Source organism: Jaculus jaculus, chromosome 11 (genome assembly GCF_020740685.1).
Source record: "Jaculus jaculus isolate mJacJac1 chromosome 11, mJacJac1.mat.Y.cur, whole genome shotgun sequence".
NCBI lineage: Eukaryota > Metazoa > Chordata > Mammalia > Rodentia > Dipodidae > Jaculus > Jaculus jaculus.
The window spans coordinates 111,723,286-111,736,214 of record NC_059112.1 but is presented as its reverse complement, the minus strand read 5'-3'; the positions used below and the strand labels follow the sequence as shown (position 1 = coordinate 111,736,214).

At 51.6% G+C, this 12,929-nt stretch overlaps 1 protein-coding gene across 4 annotated transcripts in view; it reads right to left on the bottom strand.

The window, feature by feature from the left end:
* Positions 1–12,929, bottom strand: part of Unkl (unk like zinc finger) — a 41,358-nt gene that overhangs the window by 8,087 nt on the left and 20,342 nt on the right. For all 4 annotated transcript variants that reach the window (XM_045161497.1, XM_045161500.1, XM_045161498.1 and 1 more), the window contains exons 7-10: positions 11,630–11,714; positions 10,010–10,092; positions 7,440–7,502; positions 3,132–3,309 (exon numbers count right to left, since the gene is read on the bottom strand). In XM_045161497.1, the coding sequence (XP_045017432.1) occupies positions 3,132–3,309; positions 7,440–7,502; positions 10,010–10,092; positions 11,630–11,714 (409 nt within the window). The remainder of the gene's footprint in view (positions 1–3,131; positions 3,310–7,439; positions 7,503–10,009; positions 10,093–11,629; positions 11,715–12,929) is intronic.

Below are 12,929 nucleotides of genomic sequence, written 5' to 3'. Positions count from 1 at the left end.
AGGCGCACTAAGCCGCCCGCGCACCTTGCTCTGCACTCGGGCAGTGCGGAGCACCAGCCCGGGACAAGCCGCCAGGGAGGAGAGGGGAAGACCCGCGGGGAAGACGCCCCAACAGAGACAGGCTCCCAGGGAGGACACTTGCGCTCACGTCATTCCACAGCCCCAAAATCCCGGGTACCGACCTGGCGGCTCCCATCTGGCTCAAGGACGAGCGCCGGGAAGAGGCGCCCGGGGGAGGCGGGCGCGCCCCTGGGGAAGGGCAGGAGGCCCGATGCGGGAGCGGAGCGCCGAGCAAGGAAGACCCTCGGCCTGGAGCAGGCTGGCACGCGCGGGGCCCGCCGCCGCCAATGCTGACTCACGTCCCCAGCAGCCGCCCCGGCCGTCCGCTCTGAGGATTCGAACCTGGCCGCGCCCCGCCCCGCCCCGCCCCGCCCCCGCGGCCCGCACAGTGAGCGGAGCCCCGCGCAGCGCCCCGCGAGCGCGCCCGCACCTGGCTTCAGCCCACCTGCCCGCGCAGCTTTATCAGCCCCACGTGACCCGACTGCGCTGGGCCAGCCCTGGCCACCGCTACTTAATTTGAAGGACACTGCCCCCCAGTGCACGCCTCCTCAGCCCCAGCCCGCTAAAAGCAGACAAGCAGCGCGCTGGAGAGCGGGGGTGACAGAATGGGTCGGGCTGACCACGGGGACTGGGCAGGAACGTCCCTGTGCCTGAGGGACCACGGGTGCCTGGCAGTGGGAAGTCAGCCCAAGGGCCCTTGTGCTCCGCGCAGTCCTACGCTTCTGAAGATGGCACCCTTTCAGGTATGACTTTTATTATTTATTTATTTGTTTGTTTTGCTTTGCTTTGCTTTGAGACTCCGTCTCACTATATAGCCTAGGCAGGCCCTGAACTCACTCCAGCCTCTGGAGCACCGGGATTACACGTATGTACCACCACTGTGGGCTCAGGGCAGAGTTCCCAAGGACTCAGCTGGAAAGATGGCTCAAGTGGTTTAAAAGCCAGATGCTCAAAGGACTCCCAGAAAAGAAGGCTCTCCGAGGCTATTCAGCAACAACCAAAATACAACCTCTAAATTAAGGCAATGTGGATCCTGTGAGAACATCTGCCTAGGACCAGGGTGTTTAGCTCACTGATGAAGTATTTTCCAGAGGCCTTGGGTTCCATTCCCAGGAACTCAAAACACAAACATCCGCTAGCTCCTGGCCTCTGGATACTTTTGCCAGTGACAAACTAGGCCAGGCTGGAGGCTATACCTTCCATATTCAGTAATGGGTTTGAGCAATTTCTGTAAATGTGCTAGTCTCCCTGTGACATTTTCAATGTATGTGGCGCCCTGGTTCTTTTTACTCAAATGAGCAGACACTTGTATGGCCTGCTCATCCGAGGCAGGCAGGGATCAAACTTCCCTGGACACTCTTCTGCGGCACATTACCTTATCACAGTAGGAAACACTTTTTTTTTTTTTTCTCCTGTACTGGGGATTGAAACCAGGGCCTCATGTACTAATACCACCCATTAAGTACCTACAATTCTAAAAAGTGTCCTTGAGAGGGAAAATTCACTTCAAAGAAACAGTGCATCTGCCTGTGTGGTAGTCCCAACAGGAGACCATCTTCAAAACCACAGTACAGGAGGGAATGGAAGACTGGGCAGGCCCTGAAGCCAGTGGGGAACTTCAGGCCAGCACAGTGAAGCCCAAGGGAGCAGTACCTCAGACAAACAGCACACTTGGAAGGATCTAGAAAGCTTCAGTTTCCACTTGTTGACACAGTGCCTTTCAGACCCAGAAGTGGAGACAGGGAGGCTGTGGGTTCTTCAAGGATGCTCACTGCCTGCATGGCTTCCTGAGGCGGATGAGCCCTAGGTGCTAGAGGGTTCCCCAACAGCTGACAGAGCCCTGTTGGGAACCCAAGTCTGCCGGTGGGCGGGGGGATGATGGCCACAGGATGCTCAGTGATTTGGGAAGTGACCAAAGTCCACTGCAAGTGCGAGCAGTCACAGCACGCACCACAGCTGGAAGGCACGCTCTCAGAGCGGCTGTGGTGCCCAGCAGAGCCATATGGGCCTGAGGACCACTGCACTGTTTCCAGAAGCCTGAACAGAACACCCACCAGCTCCAGGCCTCCCTTGTGGTCCCCATGTAGGACAGGACTGTACTGTCTGTGAGGACTGTGGAGAGAAGTCTTTCTTCCCTCAGTGTTGGGGTATCGCTCCCATCCTGCCTCCCACGTGGGGCTGTAGGAGAGCCTGTAAGGCTGGAGCTTACCCTGTTCTGTGAACTGTGAGTGACAAGCCTCCATCCGCACTGGGCAGGGCTGGCCGCCTGCCTGCTGGTGTGTCAACACGAGAGACATGAAACCTCTCTCTCTCCGAGCTCCCAGCCAGCAGAAGCCGTCCCAGTGCTCAAGGGCACGTGTCCTACCAGCCCCATGCCTCTGAAAGCACCACAAAGGCTGGCTGCCCGAGTCGTCCGTGGACAGGCAGAGAGGCACGCTCAGGTCAGTTGGGCACTCTGGTGACCACAGGATGTAGAGCCTCAGGGTGTGCCACCTGTCACTATGGGCACTTGTGAGCAGAGCTGTGCACAGATACAAAAGGGCCTCTCACCCTTCATGTTCTGCCTTTTCCAAGTCCTCCTGCTCAAGCTCTGGGTTTCTGGCCAAGCCCATGAATCCCCATCCCAGGTCCCATCTCATCAGTCCTCTGTCACTCAATAGATGGCACCAAAGAACTGCCCCCACAAAACCCGCAACTGAAATGAAGCTCACACAGCTGGGACCAGCACCTCCAGATCTCATTCCAGCTCCCCTCCCGACCCCCATCTTGGAGTCCCCATGACTCCTATTTTCACTTTACATTAGCCTCTCATTTTCTAGGGGACTCTGGGCTGAGGATGCCACCTGCTCTGGCTCTTTGATAGCCTGTTTAGCTAAGCCCTGGTGGGTTCCTTGTCCTCTGAGCGCCCAGGCACCAAGGTCTAGAGCTTCTCTCTGAGCCACGGCTCCCTCCACCACCCAAGCAGAGTGAGAGACGGCAGAACCATGCCTGGCTTTTCTGTAGAGACCAGCGCCCTGAATGGCTGTAACACGAGTGAAGAGGAGAGAAAGGAAGAGAAAATGTGGACTTACCTAGGACTGCCTCCACGGTGTTGCCAGCAGCATCCAGCGGGACAGCGCGGGCAGGGAGGGTGGGCAGAGCAGTGGGAGAGGAGCTACCTGAGCCAGCACTGGACGCCAGGCTGGACGCCACACTGGAGCTTACACTGGGGGCCAGTGGGTGAACCACTGCAAACACGGAGAGGTGGTTCTGTTCAAAAACACAAACAAGCCTATTTTTAGCAGCCCACCCCACGACCACATGACAGGATGCCTGGCATCTCACAGTGTGCACAGCCCAAGGAGCCAGCGCCTGGAGACCTGCTGCCCAGGCCAAGAAAATGTGGAGCTCAGAACATGTGTTCAGGTCTGATCACGTTGCTCAGGACAGGGTCCTGGGGTATCAGCCTGGGCAGAGGCCTGTGGAAATAATGGAAACAAACGTTCATGGTGTCCACGCTTCAGCCTTGAGCTGGGGAGAGAGTAAATGTCAAGCAGTGGGAGGCGCTTGGTCCAGTAGATGTGTACCCATAGCCACCTCCAAGTCAGCATGGGAAACCGCGATCTGCCTAGAAGTGCCTGCATGGTGCCTCCTTCCAATGGGTCATCAATCTGAACCCATTTCAAAGTAAGAAGACTTTATAATTTCTTAGCCCATTTCAAAAAGTTTTTCATTGTGTTGTGGGGAGAGGAGGGCTACATGAAACAGAACTGTCATTGTTTGGTCTTTAACATGTAAAATGATAATTTATCAACTGGTTTCAAAAACAAAATACACCACAAACAACATGAGCAGGTGCCAGCTCATGATGGCATGGCAGCAGCAGAGTCCCTGCAGGATGGGACAGACACCACAGATGGACGGGCTGCCAGCCTTCCCAGAGCAGCCCTATAGACCTCACTGTGCACTGACATGCACTGGCTATAACAGGCCGCCTGCCCCTCTGGCCGCGATCACACAGGTGGGCAGCACATGCAGCTGGAAAGTATCTGCTCAAAAGCAGACATCTAGCCAGGTGTGGTGGCATTCACCTTTAATCCCAGGACTTGGGAGGCAGGAGGAGCAGGATTGCTGTCAGTTTGAGGCCAGTCTGGGGTTTAAAAAAAAAAAAATGCTGACATCTACCCACAAAATCACAAAATTAACCTAACAAGGTAGAAGCCTGTCAGAAACCAGGGGCCAGGGCCTGCTAACTCTTCTTCTCAGCTTTCCAGGAGCCCCTCAACTGTGTCCCCTCCCAAATCTCATCCTCCCGGTGCCTGAGCAGGGACACATCTTTCTACAGACATGAGTGGAAGACCCAAAACACCACCTATGACCACCAAAGCAAAAATGGGAATAACAGGCATCATCAATATTTGATGATTAAAAATGAGTCACCTACCGGGTGTGGTGGCATATGCCTTTAATCCCAGCACTGGGGAGGCAGAGGTAGGATTGCCATGAGTTCGAAGCTACCCTGAGACTACAGAGTGAATTCCAGGTCAGCCTGGACCAGAGTGAAACCCTACCTCAAAAAACCAAAAAAAAAAAGGAAAGACTCACCCAATATTGACACGTATCTATAGTGTGGAGAACAGTGCATGAGCAAAATGGGCATCAAAAGTGAGCCACAGCAGAGCTGCAAAGCCAGAGCTCACACAGCTGCTGCATCTGAAAAGGCAAACTAGTGGTGGGAAGTCAAAGCCCCCCAGGGAGAGCCTTGCATATGGTGGCTTGATGTCTTGCCCATCATACAGGAAGTTGCCCTCAGGCAGGGGGCTTCTCTAGTTAAGGAAAAGTATCTACTACAACTCCATCTCATTAGGGACAAAAATCACAGACACCATTCCCCAGGATGCCCCCAACCCAGGCCTGGGGAAGGGGGGCTCCTCCCTCCAGCTGCTGTGCTCTGGGAGGCAGATTTGCTCTTCAGGCCATTCCTTCACACAGCAGATTCATGCATCAATATTGGGGTGCATCCCAGTTCAGGGGTGGGGGACCCTGGCTCTATCTCAGTCCTTAGTAGATCTAGCTTAGGGGCAGCTTTTCTCCCCATAAACCATGGGTGAAGCCAACCCAGGGCACCTCGCTCCCTTGACTTAAAGCTGTCACTCTGAGATGTTTACTCCACACATTCTCGTCCAGGAAGACTATCCAGGGACCACTCGGATCCAGGTACAGTGATCATCAGGGATACATGCCCAGGGCTCTAGGGTCACTTGGAGCTCTACTCTAGGGGATCTCTTCTCAGGTTTTGCTTAGGGTCCAAGAACTGCTTGGAGTCCACACTCAGGGATCCAGGGACCCACCAGCCCAGTCATGGATGCTCAGCCAAGCTTGGCACTATGAGCACCCACATTCAAATGAAACCCATGTGCTGAGCCTGGCAGAGGGCTGCTGAGAACCCGACAAAGCAGCCCTTGGATTCTGAGCCTCACCACACCTCAGTGCCAGCCATCACCTGGGTGCCCACATCCTCAGTCCAAGGCCCAGCTGAAAGCACAACCCTCCCGTGTATGAATGGCCCCATGAAGGCATCATGCGACCCTACACCCACAAGGGACATAGACATCTGGATCACAGAGGGGCCAGGCCTTCTCTACTAACAAAATGCAGCCAAACTATAGGGGGCAGCAGCACTAGGTAATGCCCAAGTCAACATCATGGGGGACTCAACAGCCTAGAGGCAGGGGACTGGCATCCTCAGCACACAGGTCCCAGCATGGAAGTTGCAGGGACATCGGAAGTCTCTTAGGCACCTCCCTCACCCATGGACCCAGGCCAGGCCCCTAGCTTGGAAAGGTACTGGCCCAACTCAGTCAGGCTAAGGTCCACCACAACACAACTGCCAGTCTGCTGTTCTGAATCAATCATTTCTGTGGCTCGTGCCCACCTTAAACCTCAGCCTTCACTGAACCCAAGTCCACCAGGACCAAAGTGCCTCTTCCCAAGTAAGGGAATGCATGTCATTCTCCAAGGGTCCTAGCCCCCGGACCTCTGGATTTAACCTTATCTGGACACAGTATCTTTACAGATGTAGCTAGGCTAAGGCAAGGTCACTGGTTGAGGTGCCTGCCCTTCATCCAACTGTACTGGCGTCCTTATAAGCCATGAGCACATGAACCAAGGGATGACTCCCTGAGGGAAAGTGCATAGATGCCGTCTGTGGGTTCAGAAGAAGCCCCAAGAGGAGACAGTTCTGCCCTTCTGCCTCAAGAATGCTGAAAAATCAAATTATATTGCTTAAGTGGCTGCCTGAGACACTGATACAGAGGTTACAGTTTTCTACCCAGGGTTTGAAGCACACTGGTTCCCAGCACAAGGCTTTGCTTCTACACCATTCTTTTTAAACAATATAATAAAGGAAATAGGGGTATAATTAAAAAACAAACAGTAGCCAGGCATGGTGGGGCATGCCTTTGATCCCAGCACTTGAGAGGTAGAGGGAGGAGGATCACCATGAGTTCAAGGTCAACCTAAGACTACATAGTGAATTCCAGGCCAGCCTGGGCTAGAGTGAGACCCTACCTTGAAAAAAAAAAAAAAAGATAAATATAGAACAAACAGATACTGGGGTTGGGAATTTAAGTTCATGGTAGAATGGTGCAGAGCAAGTTCAAAACTCTGGGTTTTTGGTCAACACAGGAGAAATTAAAAAAAAATATACAGGTTTGGAGAGATGGCTTGGTGATTAAGACGTTTGCCTGCAAAGCCTACGGACACAGGTTCGATTCTTCAATACCCACATAAGCCAGATACACAAGGTAGCACATGCATCTGGAGTTTGTTTGAACTGGCTTGAGGTCCTGGTGTACTTGTTCTTTCTCTCTCTTAAATAAAATAGTTTAAAAAATAAAAAAATAGGGCTGGAGACATGGCTTAGCAGTTAAGGTGTTTGCCTGCAAAGCCTAAGATCCCAGGTTCGAGTCCCCATTACCCATGTAAGCCAGGTGTTCAAGGTGGCGCATGCGTCTGGAGTTTGTTTGCAGTGGCTGGAGGCCCTGGTGTGTCCATCTCTCTCCAATAAATAAATAAATAAAATATTAAAAAATAACATATAACAAATATTAAAGGGCAGTTTCTATGGTGCAGTGGTTTTATCATGCTCACCTCACAGATTATGATATATATATATATATGTATATATTTTTTTGTTTTTTTTTTGGTTTTAGATCTGGAATTCACTGTGTAGTCTCAGGGTGGCCTTGAACTCATGGTGATCCTTCTACCTCTGCCTCCGAGTGCTGGGATTAAAGGTGTGTGCCACCACACCCAGCTTCACCACACAAATATTAACCAGTTGAGTCAGAAGCACAGAGAAAAAACACAACAGAAGGTGGCACTGCCCAGGACCGTACCTGCTTGCCGTCCGGATCAGTGGCTTTCTGGCTACCTTCAGCAGGCGAGTCTCTTCGCTTGGCCTGAAACAAGAAGATCATTCATGTTGGAAAAAACATGGAGGACCTAGATATCTCCATGAAAAGACAAGCTTTTCAGAGCCCAAGCACACACATGCATGCTGAGAAGGCACAGTGGCCAATCTATCGTAAAGAAAAGATCCTGGGCTGGAGAGATGGCTTAGTGGTGAAGCGCTTGCCTGTGATGCCTAAGGACCCCGGTTTGAGGCTCGTTTCCCCAGGCCTACGTTAGCCAGATGCACAAGGGGCGCACGCATCTGGAAGTTGTTTGCAGTGGCTGGAGGCCCTGGCATGCCCATTCTCTCTCTCCCTCTCTCTCTCTGCCTCTTTCTCTCTATCGCTCTCAAATAAGTAAATAAAAATAAACAAAAAAAAATTTTTTTAAAAAAAAAGAAAAGATGCCTGGGACTAAGCTAATCAGTAAACTCTGGGTTCAGGTGAGAGCCCCTGCCTTGGTAAACAAGTGAGGAATGGTAAAGGAAGACACCTGACACTAACTAACCTCAGGCCTCCACATAAATGCACACACATGTATGTGCATACACAGACACACGTGTGCCAACAGATGTGCAAACCTACATATACAAATGCAGAAAATGCTGGGCTAAGGAGATGGCTCAGTGGGTAAAATGCTGCGAGGCAAGACTGACAACCTGAGTTCAGAAGCCACGTAAAGCCACGCGTGTAAGGCTGGTGTCTGTAGTCCCAGAGCACCTCCAGCAAGACAAGAGGGAGAGGCAGAAGAGCCCAGGAGCTCTCAGGCCAGCTGGTGGATCCAGCAGGAAACAATGAGAAACCTTCCCTCAAAAGAAGGTAGAAGAGGAGCTGAGACGGCTTAGTGGTCAAAGGTACTTGCTTGCAAAGCCTGATGGCCAGGGCTCAATTCCCCAGTACCCATACAAAGCCAGATTCACAAAGTGGTGTGTGCATCTGGAAGTGTGTTTGCAGTGGCTAGAGGCCTTGGTGCACCCATACTCATCTCTGAGTATGGTTTAGTGGTTAAGGCACTTGCCTGCAAAGTCAAAGGACCCAGGTTTGACTCCCCAGGACCCACATAAGCCAGATGCAAAAGGGGGTGCACACATCTGGAGTTCATATGCAGCAGCTAGAGGCCCTGGTGCATCCATATTCTCCCTCCCTCCCTCCCTCCCCCTCTCTCCCTCTCTCTCTCTCTCTCTACCTGCCTATTTCTCTTTCTTGCTCTCTCAACCAAATAAATAAAAATAAAATAAAATGCTTAAGAAAATAAGGTCGGAGGGGACCAACACACAAGATTATCCACATGCTTGCCTACATTCACACACACAAATGCACCCACAACAAAACAAAAAATCCAGGCATGGTGGCACACATCTTTAATCCCAGCACTTGGGATGCAGAGGTAGGAGGATCGCCATGGGTTCAAGGCCACCCTGAGGCTACATAGTGAATTCCAGGTCAGCCTGGGCTAGAGTGAGACCCTACCTTGAAAAACCAGAAAGAAAAGAAAACAGGGTCAAGGAGATGGCTCAGTAGTTGAAGGCACTTTTTGCAAAGCCTGGCCAGGTTTAATTCCCCAGTACCCATGCAAAGTCGGATGCAAAGTGGTGCATGCATCTGGGATCCTGGGGCACCTACAACAATGGGAAGAATCCAAAACTTGCAGGCCAGCCATGGCACGCATACCCGTACATCTGTGTGCACATATGTGCATGTGTGTGCACACACACAATAAATATTTGGGTTATTTTATTTTTAATTTAATTTATTATTATTTTTGTTTGTTTGTTTTTTGTTTTTCAAGGTAGGGTCTCGCTCTAGCCCAGGCTGACCTGGAATTCACTATGTAGTCTCAGGGTGGCATCGAACTGACGGCGATCCTCCTACCTCTGCCTCCTGAGTGCTGGGATTAAAGGTGTGTGCCGCCATGCCCAGCTAGCTTTTTTTTTTTTTTTTTTTAACTTAAAAAAAAATGCTAGTCCTGGGGCTGGGGAAATAGCTCAGTTGGTTACATTCTTGCCTTGCTTTACAAGTATGAAGACCTAAATTTGATCCCCAGAATCCATGCAAAAAGGACCCCAGTGGCCAGGTATGGTGGCGCACGCCTTTACTCCCAGCACTGAGGAGACAGAGGTAGGAGGATCACCATAGGTTTGAGGTCACCCTGAGACTACAGAGTGAATTTCAGGTCAGCCTGAACTAGAGTGAGATCCTACCTCAGAAAACCAAAAATATAATAAATAAGAAAGGACCACAGTGTATCAGGAACTCCAGCCCAGGCAAGAACATGGCCAGGACTTTTTGTTTTCATTTTTTTGAGGTAGGGTCTCACTGTAGCCAAGGCTGACCTAGAATTCACTCTGTAGTCTCAGGCTAGCCTCAAACTCACAAAGAGCCTCCTAAGCCAAGATTTTTCTAGACTCTTCTAGAAGGAGCCATAGTGCCTCAAGCAGACTACCTCTGGCCACATCACCCAGATGTCACATCGTCTCTATCCCTAACTGAGACTAAGCCAAGTGACGTCTACTTACACCTCCAGGCTGGCTGCTGTGAGCAGAGGTGCTGCTGGAGCTGAGATCACGACAGCTCCAGTCGCTCGCCATTCCCAGGCTCTCTGCCGAGAAAGAGGAGTCATTGGAAACAAGACCACTGGATGAGGTCCCCAGCCCCGACAAGTGAGCCCAGGTGCATGTGCTGCCACTGTAACTCCCACTGTCCTGTGGGATGGCCAGATCAGAATGAACAACTGTTACATAGAAAGGCAGTAGTAAAGTGTGAGCAAGAAAAGCTAGCTGGGCGTGGTGATGCCTTTAATCCTGGCACTTGGGAGGCAAAGGTAGTCACTGTGAGTCTGATGCTAGTCTGGGACTATGAAGTGAGTTCCAGTTCCAGGTCAGACTAGGCTACAGTAAGACCCTGCTCAAAAAAAATGGGGGGGGGGGAGGTGGAGAGATGGCTTAGCAGTTAAGATGCTTGCCTGAAAAGCCAAAGGATCCTGGTTCGACTAGTCCTTCAGGACCCATGTAAGCCAGATGCACAAGGTGGTGCATGCATATGGAATTCATCTGCAGTGGCCAGAGGCCCTAGTGTGCCCATTTCTCTCTCTCTCTCAAATAAATAAATTAAATATATATATTTTTTAAAAAGCGGGTGAAAAGCCGGGCGTGGTGGCACACACCTTTAATCCCAGCACTTGGGAGGCAGAGGTAGGAGGATTGCCGTGAAAGGACCACAGTGTATCAGGAACTCCAGCCCAGGCAAGAACATGGCCAGGACTTTTTGTTTTCAAGGCCACCCTGAGACTACAGTTAATTCCAGGTCAGCCCGGACCAGAGTGAGACCCTACCTCGAAAAACCAAAAAAAAAAAAAAAAAAAAAAAGGTGGGGTGAGAAGGAGGCTGGAGAGATGGCTTAGCCATTAAGGGCACTTGTCTGCAAAGCCTAAGGACCCAGGTTTGATTCTCCAAGTCCCATATGAGCCAGATCTAGAAGGTAGTGCATGCATCTGGAGTTCATTTGCAGACGCTAGCATGCCCGTTCTCTCCCCCTCTCTCCCTCTCCCTCTCTCTCTCTCCCCCCCCCCCCACACCCTGCTTCTGTCTCAAATAAAAATAAATACAAAATTTAAAAAAAAAAGGGAGAAGAAAGGCTGGCATCCCCATCAAGACAAGACAGCCCTTGGGGCCCATGTACTCACAAGGAACCAGTTATGGGCTCATAAGAAAATGTCACCACTAAGGCTCTGGGACCAGAGTGCCTCCCTCAACTGAGTGGACCGACACCATCTCCTCAAATGCCCAGCATGTAGCAGCTCAGGACAAGGTGAACAGGCATGTGGCAGTACCTCCATCCACATGGGGGGGGTACAGCTATGCCCAGCAGCCCTTGGGGGGAGTCCTCTGGGCTCCACAGATGCAGCCCGTGGCAGGTACAGAGTGGGGCAGGTCAAGCCCATGGGACACAACCCCCCCCTCACCCCATCTGGCCATCTCCTCAACATATCTGGATGCCATGGGTTCCCAGGCCACGGTGCTGAGCGCCCACCCTTTTCTGGTCTACAAAGCCCACTCTGAGTGGTCCTGAAACACTAGCAAGCAGTGTCTGCAGAGCTGCTGAGGTGCCCGGCAGGAGGCTGGATGTTCTACACTCACTCTCCACATGTGCGAAAGCGCAGAAAGGACCCCGAGGACAGTAGCCGGTCTGACGCATGTCATTGCATTTTGTAGATTTGTAGATCTAGGAAATCAAAACAAAACAAGGGTTGAAGAGATGGCTTGGCATTTAAGGCGCTTGCCTGTGAAGCCTAAGGACCGATGTTCAACTCCCCAGATCCTAGATGAGCCAGACGCACAAGGCGGCACACGCACAGGGGGCTCGTGTGTCTGGAGCTCAACTGCAGTGGCTGGAGGGGGCCCTGGGGTGCCTCCCTCTCTCTCACACGTGCATGTGCCACATCACACTCAGCAAAAAAAGAAAAGTAAATAAATGAATAAAAATAAAACAGTAAATTTAGCGTGGTGGTGCATGCCTTTAATCCCAGCAGAGATAGGATTGCTGTGAGTTCGAGGCCACCCTGAGACTACAAAGTGAATTCCAGGCCAGCCTGGGCCAGAGTAAGACCTACCTCGAAACCCCCCTCCCCCAAATAAGTAAATATTTAAATAAGTAAATAAAACAAAATAGTAAGGCTGGGATGGGTCTGAGTTTCTCAGAGAAGGGCTGCGATCCTCCTACCTCTGCCTCCCCAGTGCTACGGCTAAAGGCGTGAGCCACCACGCCCAGCCTGCTGGTCCATTTTTTTTTTCTTTTCTTTTTTTTTTTGGTTTTTTGAGGTAGGGTCTCACTCTAGCTCAGGCTGACCTGGAATTCACTATGGGGTCTCAGGGTGGCCTTGAACTCAAGGCAATCCTCCTACCTCTGCCTTCTGAGGGCTGGGATTAAAGACTTGCGCCACCACGCCCGCCCTCTGCAGGTGCATTTTAATCTAAATCTGAGTGTGTTCTGATTGGATGCTGGAGCCAAACCTATTAAAACATTCCACGGAGGGGACAGGTTGTGCCCATCCAAGGGCTAACCTCCAATTCCTGGAACATCCTGACCCAGAGACTCTTCATTACCGACAGCTGGCCACCTCATCACACGGGGCTCACCAAGGGGCTGTGGGCCATGTGGAGTCAGCCAGACCTCAGCAGGTGTTAAGAGACAGGTCAGCCAAGGTTCAGAAGAGAGCCTCAGCTGGATGCACGCCCTGTTGTGGGGTCTCATGGCATTCAGGGAGGTTTGTCCTGACTCCAAGGGGGCCCCAACCCCAACCCGTGCCTCCTCCTTGGTTGCTGGGTTTTTTTGGTTTGTTTTTTTTTAAGTTTTTCAAGGTAGGGTCTTGCTCTGGCTCAAACTGGCCTGGAATTCAACATGTAGTCTCAGCCTGGCCTCGAACTCATGGTGATCCTC